Source organism: Neomonachus schauinslandi, chromosome 7 (genome assembly GCF_002201575.2).
Source record: "Neomonachus schauinslandi chromosome 7, ASM220157v2, whole genome shotgun sequence".
In the NCBI taxonomy this organism is placed as follows: Eukaryota; Metazoa; Chordata; class Mammalia; order Carnivora; family Phocidae; genus Neomonachus; species Neomonachus schauinslandi.
In genome coordinates, this window is record NC_058409.1 from 6,379,522 (window position 1) to 6,403,891 (window position 24,370).

Genomic DNA, 24,370 nt, shown 5'->3' on the forward strand with positions numbered 1-24,370 from the left:
AAAAGTTAAGGCTTAACAGTGACTGGGTTATCACATCATCTGAATAAATTTTGCCTTACAAAATTACCGTTGCTTTGATTTTTAGTCATGATACTTAATTGTGAAATTTTAAATAGCACTGAAGGTGGGAAAATGTGAGATTTTTAGGTAATATGAGAAGTACAGCTATGGGTTACAAAAACATTGAGAAAAACTGGTATATTCATATTCACCAGATACTCATCTGTTTAATGAATGTTTTCCCTACTAGGTTCAGCTGTTGACTGCTGTATCACAAGTCAGACTGTTTAAACTTGCTCCTCGCTACTCCTGTGGCTGTACCTGGGACCTCATCTTTACACAGACTTGCTACACATCTGAAATCCTCATCTCCAGTTGCACTATGACCTTAGCTCTTAGCCTTCTAGTGCAGTCAAACACACTCCAGTTATACCTGCCCTTCAGTTTTATGGAGGCCACAGTTCCACTGACTCCTAATTTAATAGACACTTCCCAATTTAATAGACACTTGCTAGCTTTAATTATTATCCCACTGAGCCTGGACCTTATGAGTAGTCGGGACTTTAAGAACTGATCCACACTGTAGCCTAGACCTATGTTTCTCAACCTCAGCACTACTGACATTTTGAGTAAGATAATTATTTTCGGGGGAGGGGGGCTGTCCTGTGCACTGTAGGATGCCTAGCAGCATCCCGGGACTCTACCCACCAGATGTAAGTAGCACTCCCCCACCAGCTGTGAAAACCACAAATGTCTCCCAACATTTCCAAATGTCTTGTGGAGAGGGGTGAGAGAAACAAAATCATCCGTGGTTGAGTACCATTGGTCTCTACTCAGGGAAAGTGGTCAAATCCACAGATGTGCCATTACCAGCTTTACATATGCCCTATAGCCAGTGACTGACCTACATGTTTAAAAGTGTTGAATGGAAGAATAGCTCCACCTAGCTAGAACCTTATTAAACGCAGTCTTAGTGGATTAATTGATACGACTCCTACTTCTCCCAGCTCTTGGCAGGCAGGTGGCAGAGTCAGCAGACCTTTTTTTAAACCAGAGCTCCCTCTGTCACTGCCATTTGGGAGAACAGGGGCTATGACAGATAAAGCAGTATATGAAATGAAGATCTAGAAATGATGAGTAAGGCAATCACTTCAGCAAACATCAGTTTCAGCAGAGCCAATCACTTTGACAGTCATTTTTTTTTGCTTTGGTTTTTAAGTATTATGCAGAACTTATAAAACCAGAACCTGTCTGCTCCTGTTGGTGTGTGTGGCCCTGGAATCACACATATAACATCAGCTCCTAAAGCACTTCCTTAAAACCTAGGTCTCCTGCCACTGGCCATCAACCTCTGGCCCCTATGCCATGCCTCCAGAAATCTTTATAGGACCTAGAGTTCTATGCTATTCTCCACCCCCAATCCCTGACCCCCCCCCCCGAAAGTTATCCTGTAATAGTGAGGTTATTACATTTACCAACTGCTAAAATAGGATAACAAATAGGGGGACATAAGACAGCCTGCTATACCAGGTCTAAAAGGACTTTGCAACAATGGAAGTGTTCTCAATCTGTGCTGTTTGATGTAGTAGGTATCATTAGCTACCTTGAGCTTGAGCTCTTGAAATGTGTCTAGTCCAACTCAGGAACTGAATTTTTAATTGTATTTAATTTTAATTAATTTGAAATAGCCATACATGGCTAGTGGCTGTCAAATCACAATGAATTGTACAGTTCCATAGAAATAAGGCAGGTTGAATTCTGGTCCTTTCTAGGACTCTCAGGAGTAGAAGCAAGTCCAAAGGGAAGATGAAAAAGAAGTGGGAACTCTCTTTTCCCAATCAAGAGAGGTAGGCTCAAAGGTGGTATTTTGGGGCATAGAAGAAAATATTTAAAAGAAGGCCTTCTTGTATTTTTTAAAAATGTGACTAAAACAGTCTTGAACCAGTTCCACTTGTGATTCATGTGGATCACATGTGAGAAATGTGATAGAGGAGAACTCTAATAGGAAATAGCTAAAAAACAAACTGTTTTACCCTCTTCCCAAAAAAGAGCCAGGGCTGGGGCCTCAAAATAGGAGGAATATAAGAATAAATAAGGTTTTATTTGGTGCCTGACTTTTTGACAATGGGATGTGGGGCAAAACCTAGCATTAAAGTAGGTAAGTGGGTTCTTCCCTTTCTCCTCTCACACCTAAATCCTGACAGGGTGATAAAGAAATCATGGAGTCCTAGAAGGGAAAGCAGTCTGTACTGGTAGTGATAATGAGAAAAGAGGAAGTGAGAGGTTTTCGGAATAACAGGGCTGAAAAGGAGGAGACTGTGAGAGCTAAAAGTGGTGACAAATTTAACTTTTAATGATATAGTCTTTGCCCACAAACCATAGTCCTCAGAGGTACAGTCTGAGAACCCTGGGCAGGGGGAAATAGCTCATCTTGGCATGTGAGAAGTTGGAGGAGGAGATGTGACAGTAGACCAGCAAAGAAGGAAGGAAGAGTTACTACTCTTCTCCCCACCTCTATCCCTCCCAAAGGAGGAAAATGAGCTAGAAATAGCCTTAAAAAACAGGGAGGGGCTTATTCTTATTCGTCCATAGCTTAGGCCTTCCTAATCTTTTACCCCATCCTAAAGGACTCAGATGCAGAGTTGGTCAGAGACTTCTGATTGATAATTCCACTTGGTACCGAGCAGGGCCCCACAAAAATGAAGGACAAAGGTCACCTGGAAGAGGATCACTGGAGGTCACACCCCCTTTCTGTCTGCATTTCTTAAGCACATAGAATCCTCTCTCTCCCCCTCCAGCAGAGGATGGAATTTCTCAGCAAGCTCTGGTTATTTAACCCAAGTATGAGCAGGAAGGACTGTTTCCTCTTCAGCCTTCTTATCTTGTGGTAAGTAGCCAGCCTCAAAGTTCCATTTCAACATATTCTCCCAACCCTAGTTCTTATCAAATTCTCTTCCAGGTAAAAAGCTGAAAAAAAGGGCACCTTGGGTCACCTTTTGTTTCTCCCTACCACCTAATGGTGTTTTAAATCCTTTAACAAGCTAGAGGCTTGCCTTCTCCTAGCATGTTTATAATTCTGCCTGGACTACAGTCCAGACCTGCCTGGGTCATGCCCACTTCCACAACCTCTGACTGCATATCTGCTGAAGCACCTAGGGTCTGGGGAATCCCACAGTCCATCTCCCAGGGAAAACACAACAGAATGCCTTAGCAGCTTTCTAGGGGACTGTTAGACCTCAGATTTCTGCCTAAGATGGACACTAAATATTTATCAAGAGACATAAAGAAATGATACATGGTTTTTTGATAACATCTGTTCCCAGCATTGATTTAATATCACATCCCTACCTCTCACCAGGAATAATGGAACAGAACCGAAGAATAGAACTTCCCCTGTTTCCTTCCAACCTTTTTAAACTTAATTCTTTAGGCCTCATCATGAAATAGTTCCTATAATCAGAGCCCAATTCTAGATACTGGAGTGAAGAAGGTGGGGTAGGGAGGAGAGATATGGATTAGATGAAATGTTGACTCACTCATAAGGCCAGTAGGAAGTTCTCAGTGCCTCATTTTATAGGACTCTCATGACTCTCCTACAGATCCTCCTGTCCAGCTTCTAAACTCTTCTTTCTAGTCTCACTCTTCCAACCTACCCTCCACTCTGACAACAAATGACTGTCAGCAAAATCAAGTCTAGGCAGGAGAGGGATTACGATAATCCTAAAGAGACAGTCCTAGGCTTCAGGACAAAATTCCTTACTAGTCAACTCCTCGATAGGGGCTTCTTGATCACCTTGGGTTTCACTCTATCCTACCTTCCCATTTGAAACCATCTCCCAAACCTCTGCATGCAAACCACTCTTAACACCTCTTCCCCATGGTGATCCCTCTGCCTGAAACACCCTTTAACTACTTGCCCTTAACTACTTAGCCTATGAGGCTAGTCACCAAGATTAGAATCTTCCACAACCAAACCCTCTACCAGCAAATGCAGCCCAAACAGACCAGTCCCTGACCTCAGGGCACTGAGGAAAAGCCCTGAGGGATTCAAATAAGGGCAAATTGAACTAAGTGCTGTGAAGGCCCCGAACACCATCACCATGAGGGCATGAAACAAGGAACCTAACCTAGACTTGAGGGTCACAAGAGGGTTTCCCTGATGTGGCAACCTAAGTTGAGACCTGAAGGAAACTTAGATTAACTAAGAAAAGTGAGGGTGGGATATGGTGGGCCTTCCAGGCAGAATAATGTGTGTGTTCTGTGTGGGAGAGAACTGACAGTTGGAAGAGCATGGGAGAGCCAGGGTAGCCACAAAAAGAGTATGGGGCATGCCAATGCCAACCACACTGAATCTGCAGAGGAACAGCAAAATGAAGGGAAGCCACTTGCTTTAGCTGACAGAGGCCCTCTGGTCTTGGCCACAGCCCTTTCCCTCAGCCCCTCACCTATCACCCACAATAATCCTCACCACCTCATGGAAGGGAAGACCTGTCTCATCTCCTGAATGCTGGCAGGAGGGAATAGAGGCCTCTGTTCCTAGAAGAGGTCATAGGCCTCTAGCAGGGAAACGAGAGGGGCTTCTTCCAGCTGTGTCGATCTTAGGGATTCCCAGCAGAAAAGGAATGGTGAGAAAGACTCCCCCCCCCCCCTTTTTTTTTAATTTTATAAATTTATTTGACAGAGTCAGCGAGAGAGGGAACACAAGCAGGGGGAGCTGGAGAGGGAGAAGCAGGCTCCCTGATGAGCAGAGAAGCCCATGTGGGGCTCGATCCCAGGACTCTGGGATCATGACCTGAGCTGAAGGCAGACGCTTCACGACTGAGCCACCCAGGCACCCCAGGGACAGACTTCCTTAGAAGAGCATTTCCAATTTCTCTCCTTTGTTTACCTTGTCTGGGCCTGAAGGTGGTACCAGTGGGGACATGGGAGAGGACGGGCAGCCCAAGGGATGGGACCAGAAGTGGGTGGGGAACTTACCAGAGGGGTGGCCTGAGGAGCACAAAGAAGACTCTGCAGATTAACTTTCCCCAATTTCTCCCAAGGTCAGGTGGGGCCCTCCAGCAGGTTTCCACCTCCCAGAGGCCAGATCAAAGACACGTGTAATGAAAAGACCCAGAGGCCCTACCGATGCCTACAGAGGCAGCAGACTGTTATGGGAAGCAGGCAGCTTATTCTTAAGATGCATCCCGCAGCCGAGAGAAGTCATCCCACTGGAAGGGGCCAGGCTTGAGGAGTGAGTAGTCCAGGTGGGCCCATACGCCTAGCAGGGAGCTGCGGGGCCCCAGAGGGAAGCAGGCATGTATGGGGCTCAACTCCAGCTTGGGCTCAAGAGGGGAAGGCTCCCGCTGCACCCGGTCCCTGCACCCAACCCCTGCACCCAACTACACCCAAAGTGTCCGGAGAGTCAGGGCCAGGCCTCCCTTGATTCAGGAAGGCCCATCGGTGGTTTTGTGGCTTGCCGGCATCCTCTCCAAGAGAAGGGAGGCCAGGCACTGATTGGAGGAAAACTCCCGAGGTGGAAAGCCCAATCCTGTGGTCCGGTCGTCCGGAAGTCCATTACATCCCATTCCTCCCTCTCCACTGGCATTGCCAGATCGGTGCTGGTGGGCTCCAATGCAAAACCCGAGTTCCTGCCTTGGCCCAACAGGAGGGGGCGCTGCCAGAACAGTCTCAAAGAGTAAGGGGCTGGCGTAGGGCGAGGCCCTCGGGTTGCGGGAGGCCAAAGACAGCTACAGAAATCTCGGTCTGGTCTCGGTAGCCCGAGGGGAGGACTCGAAGAAGGGGTCCGCCCAGAGGGGGCCTGGGGAGGGCGGGGCTAGCCTGGGAACCAACCGTTTCTGGAAAAGGGCCGGGCGGTGCCGAAAGATCGCGTTCTAGAGCAGGCCTGAGAGACCTGGGAGGCTCGTTTTAAACCTGCACTCCTGGGAATGCCTGGGTGGCTCAGACGGTTAAGCGACGACCTTCAGCTCAGGTCATGACCCCGCATGGGACTCCTTGTTCAGTACGGAGCCTGCTTCTCCCTCTGCCTGCCACTCCCCCTGCTTGTACTCTCTCTCTGATAAATAAACAAACAAACAAACAAAATAAACCTGTACTCCTGGCCCTACCTCAGGGATGTTGATTCCACAGGGGCTCCCTGGCAACATTCAAGAAAACAGAGAGCCAGGGGCGCCTGGGTGGCTCAGTTGGTTAAGCGACTGCCTTCGGCTCAGGTCATGATCCTGAAGTCCTGGGATCGAGTCCCACATCGGGCTCCCTGCTCGGCAGGGAGTCTGCTTCTCCCTCTGACCTTCCTCCCTCTCGTGCTCTCTGTCTCTCATTCTCTCTCTCCCAAATAAATAAATAAAATCTTTAAAAAAAAAAAAAAAAACAGAGAGCCAAATGAGGTTTCTCGAGGGGGTAAATATGACTAAGGAATGATCTCTTTAGAGAGTATAGGTAGGAGATAAAGGAAGTGTGTTCTTGAACTGAGAGCAAATCCTCTGCATGTACAGGCCAACAGCCAGGGGAGTGTTTGCACTGCGCATCTCCACTTGAAGATGCGTGGAATCTCTCACCTCCCCATTTGTCCCAACCGCCCAGAGTACTTGGCATGACCCGAGCTATGAACAGCGAGCTGGATATTGGTGTGGGTGAAGGTAGGGGTCTCTCATGACCACAGGACAAACAAAACATGTGAGTCGGGGTGCAGTTCGAGTTTAGTGTTGCTAAAGAGAAAAGACAAATGATGTACACAACCGGGACCCTTGAAACATAGGCCCGCACCCTGAGAAGCCACAGTCCTTCCCCACGCCTGCCGGCCCTGTCAACTGCCCCTCACCTCCATCCCACTGTTTGGTTTTCAGCAGCTCCAAAACTCCAGCTCAGGACTTTTGGCACTGACTCCTTCCCCGCCCCCCACCTCGCCCCGCCCCCGTCATATTCGGTCCCTCTGACTGGAACCTTATCCTCCCATATATCCACAGGGCTGTCTCCTACTTCTCCTTCCTCTCTTTGCTCCAATTTCCCTCTCAATCTCCTTTCCACTCACCCCATCAAATGTAAACTCCAAGAAAACCAAGTCCTCACCGCCTTGCTCACAGCTGTATCCCCCAAGACCTAAAACAAGAGCTAGGGAGTTTAAGTTTGCCTGCACTTACTCTGCCAGGCATTGCTCTGGACGCTTAAACCTATCTTAACTCATTTACTCTCCTCAACACCATTTTCGGTAGGTACTATTATTTCCAACCTCGTTTCACAGATGTGAAACTTAATACGTGTTACAAACAAAATAAATACGTATGTATAATCTCCCCTTATTTTGCATAGATGACAGCGACTGCTATCACCCTGGTCTGTGCCTCTCCCTCTTTAAAAAAATTTGTGACAAGGGCGCTATCTGCCAGCATCATCTCTTAATACCAAGGATGTGCGGTAGTGGGAGGCACCACATATTCACATACCATGCGGTTAAATGGGAGGCCGGTAGGCAGCCCGGGAACCACGTTCCACTGCTTCCCAGTCTGAGGGCACCTCCTTGGGGGCACGCCTGGACCCGCAGACCGGCCGACCTTTCTGTGAGGTGGTGAGGCTCACAGCCGGCTTTCGACCCGAGTCCGCAGAAGTCAGAACTCGGAGGCCTTCCTTCTCCTAGTTTCTGCGACGCCTCTCCGCACTCCTGCCACGGCGAGAGCTGGGTGGCCGACAAGCAGCCCACAGGCCGATTTTTCGTTCCTCCCGGGTTTTCCGTTCCGTAACCCATTCCTGTCTGAACTTCTGCCTGGACTAAGTCCTTCCGGACAAGGAGTGCCTCAGTCAATTCCCTCAGAGCAAAAACCTCTTGAGGGAGCAGCTGTCCACTGCGATGGAAATCTGTCAGGGTTTAGTAGTTCACCTGAGCAGTGTACTTTAAAAGCTGACTACCATATTTTTCATATTGCTTACCGTTACTCACAGTTCTCACCTCGAAATTAAGCTCCCTCAGCGTCGCCCTCCGAGGCACCAAGCGGAAAGGGCGGGGCTCGCGCTGTGCCACGTGGGGGCAGTGAAGGCGCAGGGCGATCCTTATGGGAATATACTGTGCACTTACCGTCTTCCGCTTCTTACACATCATGCCCCAGTGGACGTTTGAGGGGCCTTTTTAAACGCTTGGTGGAGTTGGTTTCAGCATGTTTTTGTATAGCACTGCCAAACTATGTTGCGTAGCGAGGGAACTATGAAGTTTTGTCTTTTCACCTCGCCCTTTGCCCTACGTGGCGCCGCCATCTTAAGCAGAAGTGCATTATGGGGGCCGCCATTTTTGCTCGAACAGGCGGGTATTTCCGGTTCCGGCGGGGGCCTTTTCTCCCTTTTTCCTCCGCAGGGCCGGGGCGGTAGTGGCTGTGTTGCAGGTCTCTCTGAACTATCCAATTCCATCCTTGTCGCCGCGGCGACACCCGCACTCGCCGCCGCCATGACTGAGCAGATGACACTTCGTGGCACCCTCAAGGGCCACAACGGCTGGGTGACTCAGATCGCAACCACTCCCCAGTTCCCGGACATGATACTGTCCGCCTCTCGAGGTACGGGCTAAGGTGCGGGGCAAAGGATTGAGGGATGAGTGGGTTGCGCGCGTCGCCTGGCGTTGCCAGTGGCGCGCGAGTTGGCTTGGAAAACTCCGTCCCGGTGTGAGTTGGGGCATGCGGACCCGGGCCTAGGCTTCAGCCCGGATAAGCCCGTGAGGCATTCCCACTTGGCGGAGATGGAGACCTAGATTAGCTCGTGGCTGGCAGGAGGATTGCAGGGTTGGAGTTTTATTTCATACCCACCTTCTCGCAGGTGTGCCTGAGTGTGCACAGAAGCCTGCGGGGTCGGGCGGGGCGGTGATGATCCCAACATGCCATCTGAGTGCTTGTGCTGAGATCCAGAGGCTGTTTCTGAGCTTCTGCCCGGCCCTGTGCTTAGTGGGTAGTGGATGGACTCCAAGGGAAAGTCGTGTCTCCAATCTCCTTGCTGGCCCGTGCCTTTTTTTCCCCCTGCCTTCGGTTTTTTCATTCTCTGAACTTGGCAGCGGTTGGAGGCCTCTTGTGCCTTTTGTTGGCCCCCACACTATTAAAAGTAGGCTGAGGCTGGGGTAATGTTTGGTGCTTAATTGGAAAGCTTGTTCAGTCTAACATGTTTCATTGAAAGCATCCAATCTGGTAGCGTGTAAAGCAACTTTTCCAAATTCAGCACTTGTGGCAGCCCTCAGCAGCAGTTGTTAAGAATCTCACAGCTAGTCTTCCCACACCCAAGCAGTAGTGTTTATGCTTTAGATCTCAGATCTTTAGATCTCAGACTCAAAAAAGATGTTTAATTGATCTGAATGTTAGAAAAGAGCATCCAAAATCTGCTAAAGTTCTGTACCCCTGAGTTTAATCTTTATGGCATTACTCAGTTCTACTTCACTCTTTTTTGAATAGCCAATCACTTGTCCTTGACTAATAACGGCTCTCAGCCTGTGGTTCTCCTCCACCTTTGTGTGTCTTTGTTATCTTTTATGTCCACCAATGAACTTGAGGGATCCTGGATTATCCAGTAGATCAGCAAGGGGCTATGGGATTCCTCACTGGGTTTTCTCTCTTACCTCCCCTAGATAAGACTATCATCATGTGGAAGCTGACGAGGGATGAGACTAACTATGGCATCCCGCAGCGTGCTCTTCGGGGCCATTCCCACTTTGTTAGTGACGTGGTCATCTCCTCAGATGGCCAGTTTGCCCTCTCGGGCTCCTGGGATGGAACTCTTCGTCTGTGGGATCTCACAACGCAAGTAGCTGGTCGATTAACTTTGGGGCACTGGGAAAAAGCTGGGCAGAAATGATGTACATGTGTTGGGAGGTGGTTTCCAAGGGACAGTGAGGTTCATTGTGGGAACTGTAGGGCAAGAGAGTACCTAGAAAAGATAGTTGGGTTTGTTTGGTTCCCATCCTTGCTGCTTTTAATTAGTTAGGCAGAATTGTTAGGAGTGGGCTGGTTGAGCAGTTTTGCCACATACTGTGGTGGGGAGTTGGCGAGTGTTTGAAGCTGGTAAGCTTGGGAGCTCAGTCTTTGGATGGTCAGGCATAATGGAGGATCCCGGTGATGACAGATGACATTGTCAGCCAATCCCCATGCGGGAGTGAGGACATGTCCTGCAATTCTGAAGGGATTCTCTGGCATATGCTCAACCGTGGGCCTGTTGTGATCAGACCCATGTCCAGACTCATGTGATTAATGGCAGCTCCAGTGAGACGAAAAGGCCAGGGAAGTAGTCTGATGTGAAGGATGTTTGCGGCATTTGGAGACTGACCAAGTCCTCCTCTTCAGGGGTACCACCACACGCAGATTTGTAGGACATACCAAGGATGTGCTGAGTGTGGCCTTCTCCTCCGACAACCGGCAAATTGTTTCTGGCTCCCGAGATAAAACTATCAAGCTGTGGAATACTCTCGGTGTATGCAAGTATACTGTCCAGGTAACTGTGAAGGCACATGTAGAAAGCACATGTTGAAGATTCTCTCCTATTCTTCTCATCTTGCCAGTACGTGGTGATTTCAAGCCTGGCCTGGACTCTAAAGGGTTTTGTTAATACTAAGATTTGGGTCCTGGGGGTGTGAATACTTCCCATGTAACTGAGAGAAGGGGTGGTGGGTTTCATGGGGACCAGGATCGTTTCTCCTGATTTCTGTCTTCTGCAGGACGAGAGCCATTCGGAGTGGGTATCTTGTGTCCGATTTTCACCCAATAGCAGCAATCCCATTATTGTCTCCTGTGGCTGGGACAAGCTGGTCAAGGTGAGCTTGGAACCAGGGTGTAGGGCCTTTACCAGCCAGAATATTCTCCCACTGCCTCCCAGGTGGTCATAGGCTTTAACTTCGAAGGCTTTGTCCCTCAGTTGGCTTTTACTATGGCTGTCTTCTAAGTACAGGCCATTAGTTCTTAATACTTTTTCTGAAGTAGCTAATTAAGCCCAGTGTCCCCCATAAAGCAACACACAGAACATTTGTTACCTTTTTTAATCTTAATAGTCCTTGGGTGACCAAGACAAATTCTTTTAACCTTTTTGTTACTGATAGAATGAAAAATAGCCACCCTGTCCTGGAATGCTTTTAAATAAGGTGCCATGCCTTTTTCATTTGTCCTGAGCCCTCCTGACCCCAGTGGATTCAGAGCCAGGTTCTTCACCTGTTACCCCCACAACCTCCCAAACCTAGGTATGGAACTTGGCAAACTGCAAGCTGAAGACCAATCACATCGGCCACACGGGCTACCTGAACACTGTAACTGTCTCTCCAGATGGATCCCTCTGCGCTTCTGGAGGGAAGGTATTCAGGAACTGGGAGTTACTACTCAGTGGGGGACAGTGTTTTAGAAAGAATACTTATGATAATGAGATAGCAATCCAAGATTTCTTAAGATTGCTTTCTAGAAATGACATAGATAAGGCATACTGTTTGGAACAAAAAGATTATTTTCAGTAAAGCTGGTTTCTTGAAGCTATTGATTAGTAGGTTTTAGTTTTTAGAACTGATTGTAGTTATTTAGAAGTTGTCAGAGACGTAGGGTTGGTGAGGTTTCCTGCATGAAAGGAAAGGCTTTCAGAGATAAATATTGGTATTTGAATCCTTAGCTTTTGGGACATTTGTGGGGGGAGGGACAGAATTTTGAGACTGTTGAGATTAACATCTGGAATAGGTTTCATATTGCCCTAATTCCCTTTCCTTATCTTTCCAGGATGGCCAAGCCATGCTGTGGGATCTCAATGAAGGCAAGCACCTTTATACACTTGATGGTGGGGACATCATTAATGCCCTGTGCTTCAGTCCTAACCGATACTGGCTCTGTGCTGCCACGGGCCCCAGCATCAAGATCTGGGTGAGTGTGGGCTATAGTTAAGGCCGAGCACCTTGCTGTACTCTGAGCCCTGGCAATGTTGTGATTTCCTCATACGTCACTGATGGGATTCAAGCTTCCTGAACAACCATGGGGCTATCAGTGGAGATCAAGGAAGAGCAAGTTAACAGCTTCCCAAGATTGGGATTTACAGTGGTGGCAGATAATTGTCTACTAAAGGGGATGGCAAATTACAACAATTTACTCAAACTCAGCACAGTTGACATGATGGACTAGATTGTTCTGGTGGGGAGGAAGGGAGGCACACCTGTGCATTTTAGGCTGTTCAGCAACATCCTCAACCTCTACCCGCCTGCCCCCGCTCCCCGCCAATGCTTGTAACAGAGTCCCTCCTTATCCTGATTTTGCTCCTTCCCCAGGACTTGGAAGGCAAGATCATTGTAGATGAACTAAAGCAAGAAGTTATCAGTACCAGCAGCAAGGCAGAGCCACCCCAGTGTACCTCTCTGGCCTGGTCTGCTGATGGTCAGGTAAGTAGGTCTCTCCTTAAGTGACTTGGCTTCTACCTTTTCTCTCTCCCTTTATGCTCTTGGTGTGTCTTTGACATAAAGTAAAATGACAAAATTAGCCAGGGTGATTTGGGAGGACCAGATTAGCTGTGCCAGTGAATAGAGTACATGTTCCCGAATTGGAAGGAAAATTGATCTAGCAGGCAGTGATTACCTGCCTTCAGTTAACACCTTAGATAACCATTTTACAAAAGTATGAATCCTTAATACCAGCTGTTGGCTTCTCCAGGAATATCTACTGCCTACAACCTGGTGGTTAGGAGATTGGGGATCTTAAAAGAAAGGCCATCTTTATTACTAGAAATGCAGAGTTCTGTGGCTCTGACATGACCTATCATTGTCCTTTCTCCCTTGCAGACTCTGTTTGCCGGCTACACAGACAACCTGGTGCGTGTGTGGCAGGTGACCATCGGCACCCGCTAGAAATATGGCAGAGCTCTAGGAATAAAACACTGGTTTTCTGACTTTTAGAAAGTGTCTTTTTCTGATAAACAAAAAAAGCTACTTTGTAATGCTATGCTACATCACAATGTCCTGTGTCTCGAGTATAGATCCTCTAGGTCTCCTTTAAGCCTGGAGAAAATGTTCTTCAGGAATAGTAAAACCTCAGTCCTAGCTTATAAAGAAATAACAAATAGGCATTTTGTCATTCCTCAAAGCCCGATTACAAAACAAATATTCTGAAACTCCTCAGGTTAGTCTGTCGAGTTGGGTCTTTTTGTTGGAGATTTTTGAATCCATCTATGATGAAGCAACTCTTCACTAGAAGAATTGCTGCTTAATAATTTTTACTCTTTCCATTGTTGGACACTAAAAATTGTACAGAGTGGTCTGCAGGTATTTGTAAATATAATCACAGCTGGCTTTTTTCTTCAAGTGGTGGGTAAGTAAGTAACATGCAGCATGTTGATGTAGCCTGTACAGATCTTCCATTTCCTTTTCTGTCAGCTCATAATGGTAATGAGATCTCTGGCTTTAGCTTCAACTTTTATGGTATTTCAGCTAGATAAAATCACACAGAAAGACTTTGGAAATGTGAAGATTCTTGGGAAAACCATAGTCCTAAAGCCACAATAGCAGCAAACAAACATCTTCAAGTGCATCCTGAAGAGGGTGCCAGTAAAAAAACAACTACTGTAGGTCATTCAGATGGGTCTAGGGAATGAGTATCAGTCTATGGGAATAAGGTCATGCTTGAGAAAGAGGGCTCACCAAATGTGACCAGTGCAAAAGGCAGGTTATCACAAGAAGGTACAATTAGTCCTCTGTTCTTTGGCATCACATTAGAGGAACTGGCTTACTATGGAAAAAAATGTTGTCTCATCCTGTTTTTGTTCATCTAAAGGAAAGGACTCCACAAAAGAAGCAAATAAACTTTTTATTTCCACAACACAACCCATCTTCCCTTTTCCCCAGGAACATAAATTGACCTCTGCCATCAAAGTAGAGGACAAAAGCTGACAAGTGACAGAAGGCGAGGGGATTACTAGAAAAATAGATTATACCCAAGGCTCTTCTGGGGATCCAAACCCCTGTCCCCAGGCTCCTGGTCAGGGCTCACCAAATGGAGAACTAAAGACATGAAGAGGCTGGAAACTGACACAAGGAACTCCATTGAACAAAGGGGAAAGGAGCCTGGCAGTGAAAAGACCTGGAGGGGTTGGATGGGGTGAGCTTTACTCCTAGTTTGAGTGCTGGAAAAAAGGAAGGGGGAGAAAATAATTTATTGGGTGATATATAATGGTATGTAGTTTAAACCATGTCGACAATTCTAGAGCTCTCAAGCTAAATTCTGGCCAGTCTATGGAGGTAGAAATTGGGGATGAAGGAGTTCAGAATCCCTCCTACTTCCCCTGGAGAGTAGACCTTTATTACCCAGCTCTACCCTTTTGCCCAACCTGCCTCCCCAAAAAAAGCTTCCAAATCCCTTAGCTAAAATTTGCATCAGAAAATGGAATTGAAATGGGGGCAGACATGAGTCTTGCTCAAGTACCCCAGCCTGGGAACTGACAGGGTTGAAGAGCAGGGGCAGGGAAAGGGAAGTTAAGTAATGGAGTTAAATCTCCGCTCATCCCCTACTCAAACTCAGACCCCTGGGTGGACAGAGGGAAGGAAAACCAGGCAGCTGTTCTCATCAGGGACCCATGCAGACCTGTTGGACAGACATTGCAGGTGAGAGAAGGCCGAGCTGCAGGCCAGGAGGGTTCTTTAGGCTCCTAGAGGGAGAAGCGGGCCTGGGTCAAAGGGGAGCAGGAAGCAACAAACAGTGGAAGGAGCCTTTGAGCCCCCAAACTTACGGGCCACCCTCCACCACCACCCGCCCCCCAAGTGCTAACCAGAGGGGCCCCTGCGGGTGGCAGGCTTATCAAGGGCAGAGCTTGATACGGGTGCCCTTGGAGAGCACCCGAAAGAAAGGGAAGACACGCTCGCCCAGGAAAGCAGCTGAGAAGGTATGCACATGGGCTAGAGTCTCCGCATTGTAGAAGCCCAGGCGCCCAGCCTCATAGTCCAGGTACACGCCAAAGCGCCGTGGTTTCTCACTTGGGCTCAGCAGTGTCTGCTCCGTTGAGCTCTGTGCCTGGTAGCGTTTGCCGTTGGTGCCCACACACCACACTTCCCGCTGGAGCAGGGGCTGTTGGGGTAGGTGCAGCCGGCGGCGGCGATGGTGATGGCGCGAGGAGCTGGCATCCCCACTGCCCACAGAGGACCCCCCAGAGCCCACCTTCTCCTTATGATGGGTCGATTCACGGGCAGCGCCCACCGCCCAACCCCGCCGCCCGCCCACCTCTACCTCCCAGTAGTGCCGGCCAGAGCGGAAGCCTTGGGCCCCCAAGACGCAGCAGTCGGCTGAGAAGCGCTTGGAATGGTCAGCAACCTCCTGCCGCCGCTCTGCCAGGCGGACCCCCCGGCGGTCAGGGGACAGCATCAGAGCCGGGTGAGCCGTGTCAGGGTCCAGCGTCAGGTCCACTTGGGAGAGGGGAGGACAAATATGCCAGGGCTGGAACAACTTGTTCCCCTGCCCTCCCCTTTGCCTCCCTCCCTCCCAGCCTTCCAGGTGTCCTCACCCCACCCCATTCTAGAGGCCAAACTTGAGTTCCTATGGGCTCCACTTCTTTCCCCATTGTTTCCAGGACACTGGACAGGTCTAATGCTGGCCCTGGCTCTTCTTGCTACCCACCTCCCTCCCCGACCACCAACACCTACCTGGACTAGGACAAAAGCTACTCTTGGCTTGAAGCCCCAAGCAGCCTACCTGTATCCTGCTCCACCTCAGCCCCAATCGCGCCCCCTGGGACCCACCTACCCCCTCAGAACCCAATCTCTGGTCTGTAAAGGGAAAGGCAAAGGAAGGTCGTACAGGTGACCTCCCTACCTCGGGCAGCCTGACAGAACATCCGGCTCATTTTCCTCACGATGGCATCTGTCAAGAAGTCATGGCTATGGGGTTGACACGGGTCAGGGGACCAGACCTCTGGGGGCTGCAGCTGTACCTCTTCACACCTGGAGGAAGGGGGACCGGGCAGGGGGTGGGACCATGATATTCCCAGAGGGAAGAGCAAAAGCTGAGGGGAAGGAGAGGAGGGTCCAGGAGGCAGAAACTCGGGTCCTGGGGAAGGAAGGAAAGGAGCGGGATATCCAAGAGAGGTAGGGATGGGGAACCAGATGCCACTGGGTCACAGAGGAAAAGGGTGGCAACACACCTATTGAAAGTCTCCTTGATGTCCTGGGAATAACAGAAACAAAAAGAGGGAGAGGGAAAAAGAGACAAAGAGAGAGTCAGCTGCACAGAGACAGCTCCTTTCTCCCAATCTGATTCCAGCCAGAGAAAGGACTGAACTTGAACAGGGAGTAAGAAAGAGCACCCTCAAGGCCCTCAATAAGCATGTATCTATCTCAGTAATCCCTATGCCTCAGCACACCTAATTCATCTCATCCTGTGCAAGACCAATAACAGAATCTTCAACCCCAGTAAAAGAATTTTCACAACATGACTTGGTCATCTTTTTCAGGATATCGCTGTCAAAAATTCTTTCCTCAACTCTCCTTTAAAACCCTCATTCTACAACTGAATCTTCTTTCTTTTCACTGGGTATAATCACACGTACACCACATTTGGCATTAACTCTGTCCCCAGCCTCAAAAAACCTTTTGGTCTTAGGTTAAATCATCGTGGGTTCCTCTCAATGAGAAGAGAGGCAGCTCTGAACAGACGTTTGGTAAGCATTGCCTGACAGAGCAAGTACAGGGTTTGGGGGAGACAGGGAGATAAGGAAGGGGGCACTGCTCACCTGGAGCAGCCGCAGGCCCCCCTGCTGGCTCCGCTCCTGGGCCTCCGCCAGCAGGCGGCTCAGCTGGGCAGCCTGCTCCGCCAGGCGGCTAGCCGCTGCTCCTGCACGCCCTAGCTGGGCTTCGTGCATCTCTCGGAGGCGCCGCTCCAACCCTGCCTGCTCTTCAGCCAGAAACCGTGTCAGCCGCCCGAACTCCGAGGCCACAGCTGCCAGCTCTGACTTCATCTGGCTCTGGGATGATGCAAAGGGGATGGTGGATACCACCTCAACACACAGAAACATAAACTTCCAATTTTGCAACTGCTGCCCCTCAATCCAAGGTAATGGAGCCCTACATCCCAAATGGAAAGAGGCCCCTGTCCCCTTCCCCGCCTCCCAGCCTTACCAGGCCCCACTCCCACACCCCCAGCACAGTGGTCTCAAACTCAACAACTTCTGCCTGTAACTTTATCTCCACCCTGGCTAACTAACTTGATTCATTCTTCAGGTCTAAGCTTAAAAATATTCCCTCCAGATCTAAATCAGGACCACCCCCAAAAATATCACTGTATATCATGGCATTAATCTTAGGTTATGTTTACACTGAAGTATCTTTTTTTTTTTTTTTGGTGGGAGGAGCCATTTATTTCTTTTTTTTTTTTATTCTTATGTTAATCCCCATACATTACATCATTAGTTTTAGATGAAGTGTTCCATGATTCATTGTTTGTGCATAACACCCAGTGCTCCATGCAGAACGTGCCCTCCTCAATACCCACCACCAGGCTAACCCATCCTCCCACCCCCCTCCCCTCTAGAACCCTGTTTGTTTTTCAGAGTCCATCGTCTCTCATGGTTCGTCTACCCCTCCGATTTCCCCCGCTTCATTCTACACTGAAGCATCTTTTAACATCCTTTTCCACCACTGCATAATCTCTGTTTGCCACAGGGTCCTCAGACCCTGGAAGAGCACCAACCACAGAGTAGGTACTTAGAATTTTTTGAAATGAATAAAAATTCAGGAATCAGGATATGAAGTTAGGGTCTTGACTATACCACTAAAGACCTCAGAAAGTCACCCAATCCTTCTAGATCGGAGTCTAGCAAACTCTTCCTGTAAACAGCCAAATTATATTTTACAATTTAAGAGCCAAGAGGCAAAATCATGGGCATCACTGTGTAGGTACTTCTACATATAATGACAGAAAACTTCTGCCCACTCTTACCCCATTTGCCTGGGCTGGGGAATCCCGATAGTGGGCATGCTTTCCACCCACCAACTAGAGACATTCTTGGGACAAAGAATAACAGGCCAGAGAGGGAAAGGAAGTTCTGACTGACCAAGTGGGTGAAGGAAGTCAGTTTCACCCTCTGCCCCACAGACACTCAGATCTGACATCCTCTCTCTGTAACCGAGGACCCCAGAGCATCTGGCTAGAGGCAAGAGGACTCCATGGCTCCCAGACTCAGATTCCACCACTTAGTGCCTGGCAGTAGCCAGCAGCAGAGTTCCTAATGTGTAGGTGGCAAAGAGTAAGCACAAGCCCTGGGAAGTGGCAAGACCCCTCAACTGGCCAGAGTGGTAGGCGTGGGAGAGATGAGGGAAGAGGTCAGACAAGAAGGATGTCCTGGCTTGGTCTCCAAAGCTCAGTGCCAGGCCATTCTCAGTGCCTGCTGACCTTACAAAAACAGGTACAGAGTTGGGGGTGGGGGGTTGATATTATGGGAAAAAATATCTAAAAATACTCCTTGGGGAGGGGTGATCAATCATGAAAAACAGCTGAGAAACACTGGACTAGAAAAGACTAAGTCTCTGCCATGCTAACATTCCTATCGTCCATTAAACACTCTGGCCCCCCTCTCCTGCTCAGGGCTGCCCTGCCATCTGTCCTGGGAACTGGGGCTCCTCTGATGGCTGTTATGTGGATTTTCCTTGCCCATTTCTGCCCTCTGTGCTATCCGGTGTGGTGGGCACTGGGCCTGGAGTGAGGTGTCTGGGTGGTAAGTCTGCTTTGCAGCCCTGGGCCAGGGACCCAACCTCTCTGCCCCAGGCCTGCTTCCACTCCCATTTTGGAACCTAGGAACGAACACGCCCTCTACCATCTAAAGCCCCTCTCTCTTCAGGATCCTGAGAATGTGTCTACTTCTCTCCCAGGCCTCGGCTGCCCCTCTTCAGGGAATCTAGCCACCACTTTTGAGAGTGGGCAGCCCATTTTCCCTGCCTGATCACAGAGCCAGTCAACCCCATCAAGGACATTGACCCACCTTCAGCTCTGTCACCCGCCTTTCCTCCTTGGCCTTCATCTTCTGCACAGCCTCTAGGTGCTTCCTCAGTGGTTCCACATGCCCCTGCAGTTTGGCCTGAGGGAATGGGAAAGGAAGGTTAGAGGCCTGGGATGGGAGAGGCACCTGCTTTCACCTCCCCCATCTTCCCTGCAGTGCCTGGGGGCCACCTCCCCCATCTTCCCTGCAGTGCACTGGGGCCCAAAGCCTGATCCCCACCACAGGTACCAAATAAACATCATACTCCCTTCCTCCCCTTTCTTCTCTTCAGATGATGACAAAGGCCTCCAACAGTCTGCCTGCACTCATGTACAGAAGCCCTGGGTGTGTTCTCTAAAAGTAGGATCCTGAGGACTACAGAGCCCCATACTCGGAGTTGGAGCGGACCTGGCCTGAAGCCCTCACCACACAAAGTCCTTCCACATGAATGTTCCTGCCTATGGTCCCTTCCCCTTCATAAGCAATCTTCCTTGTAACTTTCATCTCTAAATACTTCTGACAATTTTGTGCCTGTGCTAAAGATCCTTCAGTGGTTCTCCACCACCTGCAAAATATGAGGCTCTCATTGCTTCTACATTTCTAGCCTCCTCTCCTACACTTGCCCCTTCTAATACAGACTCTTAGTTTTAGCCACATAAAACTACCTGTCTTTTCCTGAATGTAATTCCATATCTTTATCCATGCTGTTCCCTCTGCCTGGGATTGCCTTTCTCCATTTGGCCCAAGGCATGCTTCCTTTAAAACCCAGCTACCTGACCATGGTCCAGATCCTCCCTGCCTCCAACTTCCTCTGTCACCCCAAGGAACATGAATACAACCTTTACAATACTTCTGAGGCACTGATTTTTAAGTATGCCTCCCCCAGGACACAGGGGCTCCTGGGGGCAGGGGCCCCCCTTAATTTCTATGCCTCTCTGTCCATTTCTCTCCCACTCACTTACTAAATGGAAAACAAAAACCGTCTCTTCCTAAGGTTTTAACCTTCACAGCCAATATGCATTTGAGTCTATGTTCCAATCACTTGTAACAGAATCTTTTTCTTTAAAAGGCTGTTAGAGACCAAAGATGGGCCCAACCTGTTTTTTTTTTCCTTTTTAATGTCTCCTACTACTTCTGCCTTTCTCCTTCCTTTTCCTTGAGAGATAGTACAGGGCAGAAGAGCTCAAGCCTAGATTCCAATCTAAACCTGAATGGAACCAGATGACCTGATGCGAGCCACATTTCCAGTTTCCTCACCTTACGTGGGAATTGGGAATAACAGAATCTACCTTATGGACAGTATGCTTCATACAGTGTCTGGGATGTACCAAAGATCAATAAATGTTATCTAGTATTCTCTACCTATGTCTAAGCTGCCAGTGACAACCTGATAATGACCCCTGAACTAAAGAGGTTACTGACCCAGAGTACAAAAGGCAGTTGTTGCACAGGGTAAGTGGTTGTTGAAAAAATTACATTAAAAATATTACAAGCAATCCCTTACATGAAAGTAGTATAAACTACAAAAAATTTTGTCTTTTGATATTACCTTCTTTTCTCCAACTCTATTCAGAATTTATGATGCTTAAATTTCCATTTAATATTTTTCCTAAATAACTGACAAAAAATTCATGAGCACAAATCCAAACAGAGTACTATTTAAGAGAAATTATCAAGGACTTCCACCTTTTTAGGAGCTTTATTTATATATCATTTGTATTATTACCTATTCAATAAAGAAATATTTCTAAAAAACAACACTGTTCCAAGCTAGTGCTAGTTAGTGTACATATTTGAAAGGGATAAACTACCTGCCCATAAAATAGCCTGTAAGTTAGAAAAGGAATCACTCAAATTAGTTTTATATAATAAAACTTATGTATTTACATTTGCTGATCAGTTAATGGCAGATTATTTGCATCTATGTGGCCTCCTCAAACTGCAGAGCCCTACTGGGCTGGCATACAACAGATGTGGCTAACACAAATTAAAATCCAGTTTCAGAAGCTCTTCAGAAGAGTCCTGTAGGAGGAGGGTGGAGAAGGGATGGAATGCCCATGAATAGTCCACCCCAAGATTCAGTTAACAAACTGACTGCCCATTGATGGGTACAGTTAACTAGGAGCCAAAAGGAGGTAAAAAAAGGACAAAATGAGATCACAGCCTCCCCTAACAACACAGGGCCTAAAAAACAGGTGATGTTACCAATGCAGTGATCCCCATGCTACGCTGGGCTTTCTTAAAGATATTTTGATATTCTCCCTGTCTCTGACTCAGAATCTCAAGTGGTAGGGCCCACTGTACTTTTGAAAACTCCCCTAGTAACTGGGACAATCACCGTGTGGAAGAAACAGTTACTTGTCATGAGAGGGTATAAGTTTGTCTTAGCTGTACTGCTCATAGCTGAGAAGTTCTAGACTCGTTACTCTAAAATTAGGGTAATGATAAAAATTATCTAAATGAGGTTACTGTGTGACAATGTATGGAAACACAGGTCATAACACAAAGAAGTTCTGCACAGACCACATAAGAGCTACCCTTTCTTCCTCCTGGTCCCACTATCTCAAACCCATCCCAGGAATGCTATTTGTGCTGGCTGTCTCACAGACAAATCTTACTTATATCCCAAAAGAGTGAGGCCAGAAGTAGGGTGCAAAGTATTATCCAAACTAGAATCAGACTCCAAGAAGTCACATGTCAGGAAAGTCAAACTAACAAGACATCTAAATGGCGGTGACACTGTTAACAGTATGCAGGGGCGCCGGGGCAGGGGAAGGGGGTCATAACCAAGTCCATCACTTACTAGTAGCTGTGTGGCCCTGTGTATGTTACTTAAATCTGTTTCCTAATCTGTAAAACAGGGATAGAAACCATATCAAACTTACAGGATTATTTTGAGTTTTAAATGAGTCCATGAAGTGCTTAGTACAGTGCCTGGTGTACATAGTAAGTAAAGTGTTCAGTAAATATTAACTTTTAATCCTGGAGAAATTAAGGTTCCAAGACTTTTAGAGATGCCTGAGTGAATATTCACAAGTGCAGAGCCCGGTCTTCTGATTTAGAAGCCTCTCCCTTTTTTCTGCATTCTCAGGAAAGGTACGTTCTAGTCAGTACATTAGACTGATTCAGATCTAACAAAAGTCCGTGAGGAGAAACAAGCCATATCAGGGGGTAGGTGAGAAACCCATTAAAAGGCAAATGCAGAGTATCTGGGTCTGACACTAGTAGTCATTTCTACATTCCTGCTCCTTAAGGCACTTTCTTATTCTTTGAGGCCCCAAGTCCTTCCCAACTCTAGGGGTCTGAGTCAAGGATAGACTGAAGACTCACCCAGAGGAAAATGAGACTGGTGGTAAAGCCTGAGGGGATTGTCACCTGCACTCCTACACTTAGAGACAGTGGAAGTGTGAAACAGCAGTGCTTTCCCTAAGAGATGCAACCCAATGATACGGTATCATATGGGCTTTGCCCAATTTCTTTTGAGGAAGCCAATCTTCCTGGTCTTCTTCACTGGTCCGCTTTGTCTGTACAGGATCCTTCTCAGTCTAACCCACCTTGATGCCAGTAAGTGCTAAGTAAAGGAAAATCAGCTCACCAGTGCATGAAGTTTTGGGGTGGGGAGGGGACATGTTTCCTTTTCCCAGCTCCTCATACTTCCTCTCCACCCCCACTAAACTCCCCTCTTCTACTTCTCTCACCTTATACTCCTGCACCACCTCCTCCAATGGCACCACGCTGTGTTGTTTGTGGCTCCTGGATTCTCTGCACACCACACAGATGGCCTCTTCATCCACCTCGCAGAAGAGCTTCAGGGCTTCCTGGTGTTTGGGACAAATGCCCTGCTCGCTCCCACGGCTCCCTCGACCAGGAGTTGGGTGCATCTGCCGAATCACCTGGACCATGTTGGCCAGCTGCAGGTTGGGGCGGAAGCTCCGCCTGGGAAAGCTCTTTCGGCACTGAGGGCAGGTGAAGCACCTCCGAGGGGCTGGAGGCGGGGGCAGTGGGGTGACGGGGTCTAGCTCCTCTTCCTCATCCTCCTCCAGTACTTCCTCCTCGTCCTCCTCATCCTCCCCTCTCAGGTCCTCCTCCATGTCCCCCAAGTAGTAGTCCAAATCTTCCTCCTCGTCCTCCTCCTCCCACACGTAGTCCATGTTGTCCCAGTTGGACCCTCCCATGCCACTGGTCCAGAACACACCCTCCTCTTCCTCCTCGACCTCCTCCTCCATGTCGCCCTCATAGTCTTCATCCCGCATGGGGGTGTCCCACCCCCCACCAGCTCCCACAGCCTCCACTTCCTCCTCCTCTCCGTCCTCCTCTTCCTCCTCCCGGTCCAACTCGTCTCTGTCGTCCTCATCCTCCCCTCCCCACAACTGGGTTACACACACTCGGCAGAAGTTGTGCCCGCAGCCGATGGACACGGGGTCCGTGAAGTAATCGAGGCAGATGGCGCACACCGCCTCCTCCTGAAGGGTCTGCACAGGGTTGGGTGCCATGGCAACGGCAGCCATCTTAGTGTCCAGTCAGCCAGTGTAGGTGGGCGGTGGGGGGGCGGGGGGCGGGGGTCCTCCCTCTCAGACGCCCTGACGACCCGGCCCCACCCCCACCCCGCCTCTCCACACCTTGCCTCAAGCGCAGGCAGAGGAAGGTCCTCCCGACAACCCACCCCTCCACACAGAGTTCCCTACTCCTAGACGACAACCGTGTCTCTGCGAGGGGAGGGGACAAAGCTGAGCGCTACAGCCAAGTCCCTCAGGTGGCCCTGAGTGCAAATCTGTCCCAACGCTCCCTTGGCCTCCTCATAAACCCCCGCCCCTCCTCACTTCCTGGCTCCGCCCCCTCACTTCCGGCCTTCCTTCCAACACTTCCGGTATCTGCGAATTTCCTAAGCTCGCGAGTTCCCTCCGCCGTAGCGCTACGCCCCCTTCTTTCCTCCCGGGCCCCTGGGCGACAGGAAACGGCGAGGAGACGCTCTAGCAGGCACACGGGAACAGGGCGTGAGGGCTAGAACGAAGGAGGCCCACGTCTCTGTAATACGAAAGAGCAGGGAACGCGGACGACCCGGAAGAACCGGCCTCCCCCATCCCCCGCCACTGGGGATAAACTTCGGGGGACGGTGGAAGCGCTTAGCGGCCGTCCGCTCTCGGTGCTGTGACCGCGTCGGCCCGGCGCCATCCTACTAACCGAGCAATGAGGACTGCACCAGGGACTCCGGACGGCCGATGCCGGAAGCGGAGGGGCGGGTCCCGGTGAGCGTCCTCAAGTACTTCCGGCCCTTCTAGGCCGAGGACTTTGTTGTTTGGGAACTCAAGAGTTCTAGGAGACCTTGCCAATCATCCCCACTATAGTTGGCATTTCCACACGCATTTGAGAAACTGCCGTCTGGTCACTGTCGTATCGTTTAGATGAACTTTTCTAACGGCCCATCAGTAAAGGAATAGTG

At 49.0% G+C, this 24,370-nt stretch overlaps 3 protein-coding genes and 2 non-coding genes across 10 annotated transcripts in view; 3 read left to right on the plus strand and 2 right to left on the minus strand.

Annotated features, from left to right (window-relative positions):
- RASGEF1C (RasGEF domain family member 1C) overlaps nt 1-24,370 on the minus strand; it is an 838,438-nt gene that overhangs the window by 711,851 nt on the left and 102,217 nt on the right. The gene's annotated exons all lie outside the window — the stretch shown is intronic.
- On the plus strand, nt 8,298-12,870 carry RACK1 (receptor for activated C kinase 1). The gene is made up of 8 exons (XM_021689929.1): nt 8,298-8,540; nt 9,593-9,764; nt 10,305-10,452; nt 10,676-10,771; nt 11,192-11,302; nt 11,712-11,852; nt 12,251-12,361; nt 12,758-12,870. Exons 1-8 carry the CDS (start codon nt 8,432-8,434, stop codon nt 12,821-12,823), a joined length of 954 nt encoding a protein of 317 aa, XP_021545604.1. The 5' UTR covers nt 8,298-8,431; the 3' UTR covers nt 12,824-12,870.
- On the plus strand, nt 8,835-8,902 carry LOC123325426. The gene has a single exon (XR_006540430.1). It is a non-coding gene; the product is annotated as a small nucleolar RNA SNORD95 (small nucleolar RNA).
- LOC123325411 lies at nt 10,070-10,148 on the plus strand. The gene has a single exon (XR_006540416.1). It is a non-coding gene; the product is annotated as a small nucleolar RNA SNORD96 family (small nucleolar RNA).
- On the minus strand, nt 13,769-24,143 carry TRIM41 (tripartite motif containing 41). 6 transcript variants are annotated; one of them, XM_044916747.1, is made up of 7 exons: nt 22,629-24,143; nt 18,934-19,029; nt 16,690-16,920; nt 16,102-16,124; nt 15,774-15,901; nt 15,192-15,367; nt 13,769-14,616 (listed from the first exon to the last, which is right to left on the minus strand). In XM_044916747.1, exons 1-7 carry the CDS (start codon nt 23,436-23,438, stop codon nt 14,476-14,478), a joined length of 1,605 nt encoding a protein of 534 aa, XP_044772682.1. In that variant the 5' UTR covers nt 23,439-24,143; the 3' UTR covers nt 13,769-14,475. The 6 variants fall into 6 exon arrangements, with proteins under 6 accessions (XP_044772682.1, XP_021545597.1, XP_021545596.1 ...); XM_021689923.2 differs by having other exon boundaries at nt 14,527-15,032; XM_021689922.2 differs by having other exon boundaries at nt 13,769-15,367; nt 15,774-15,838.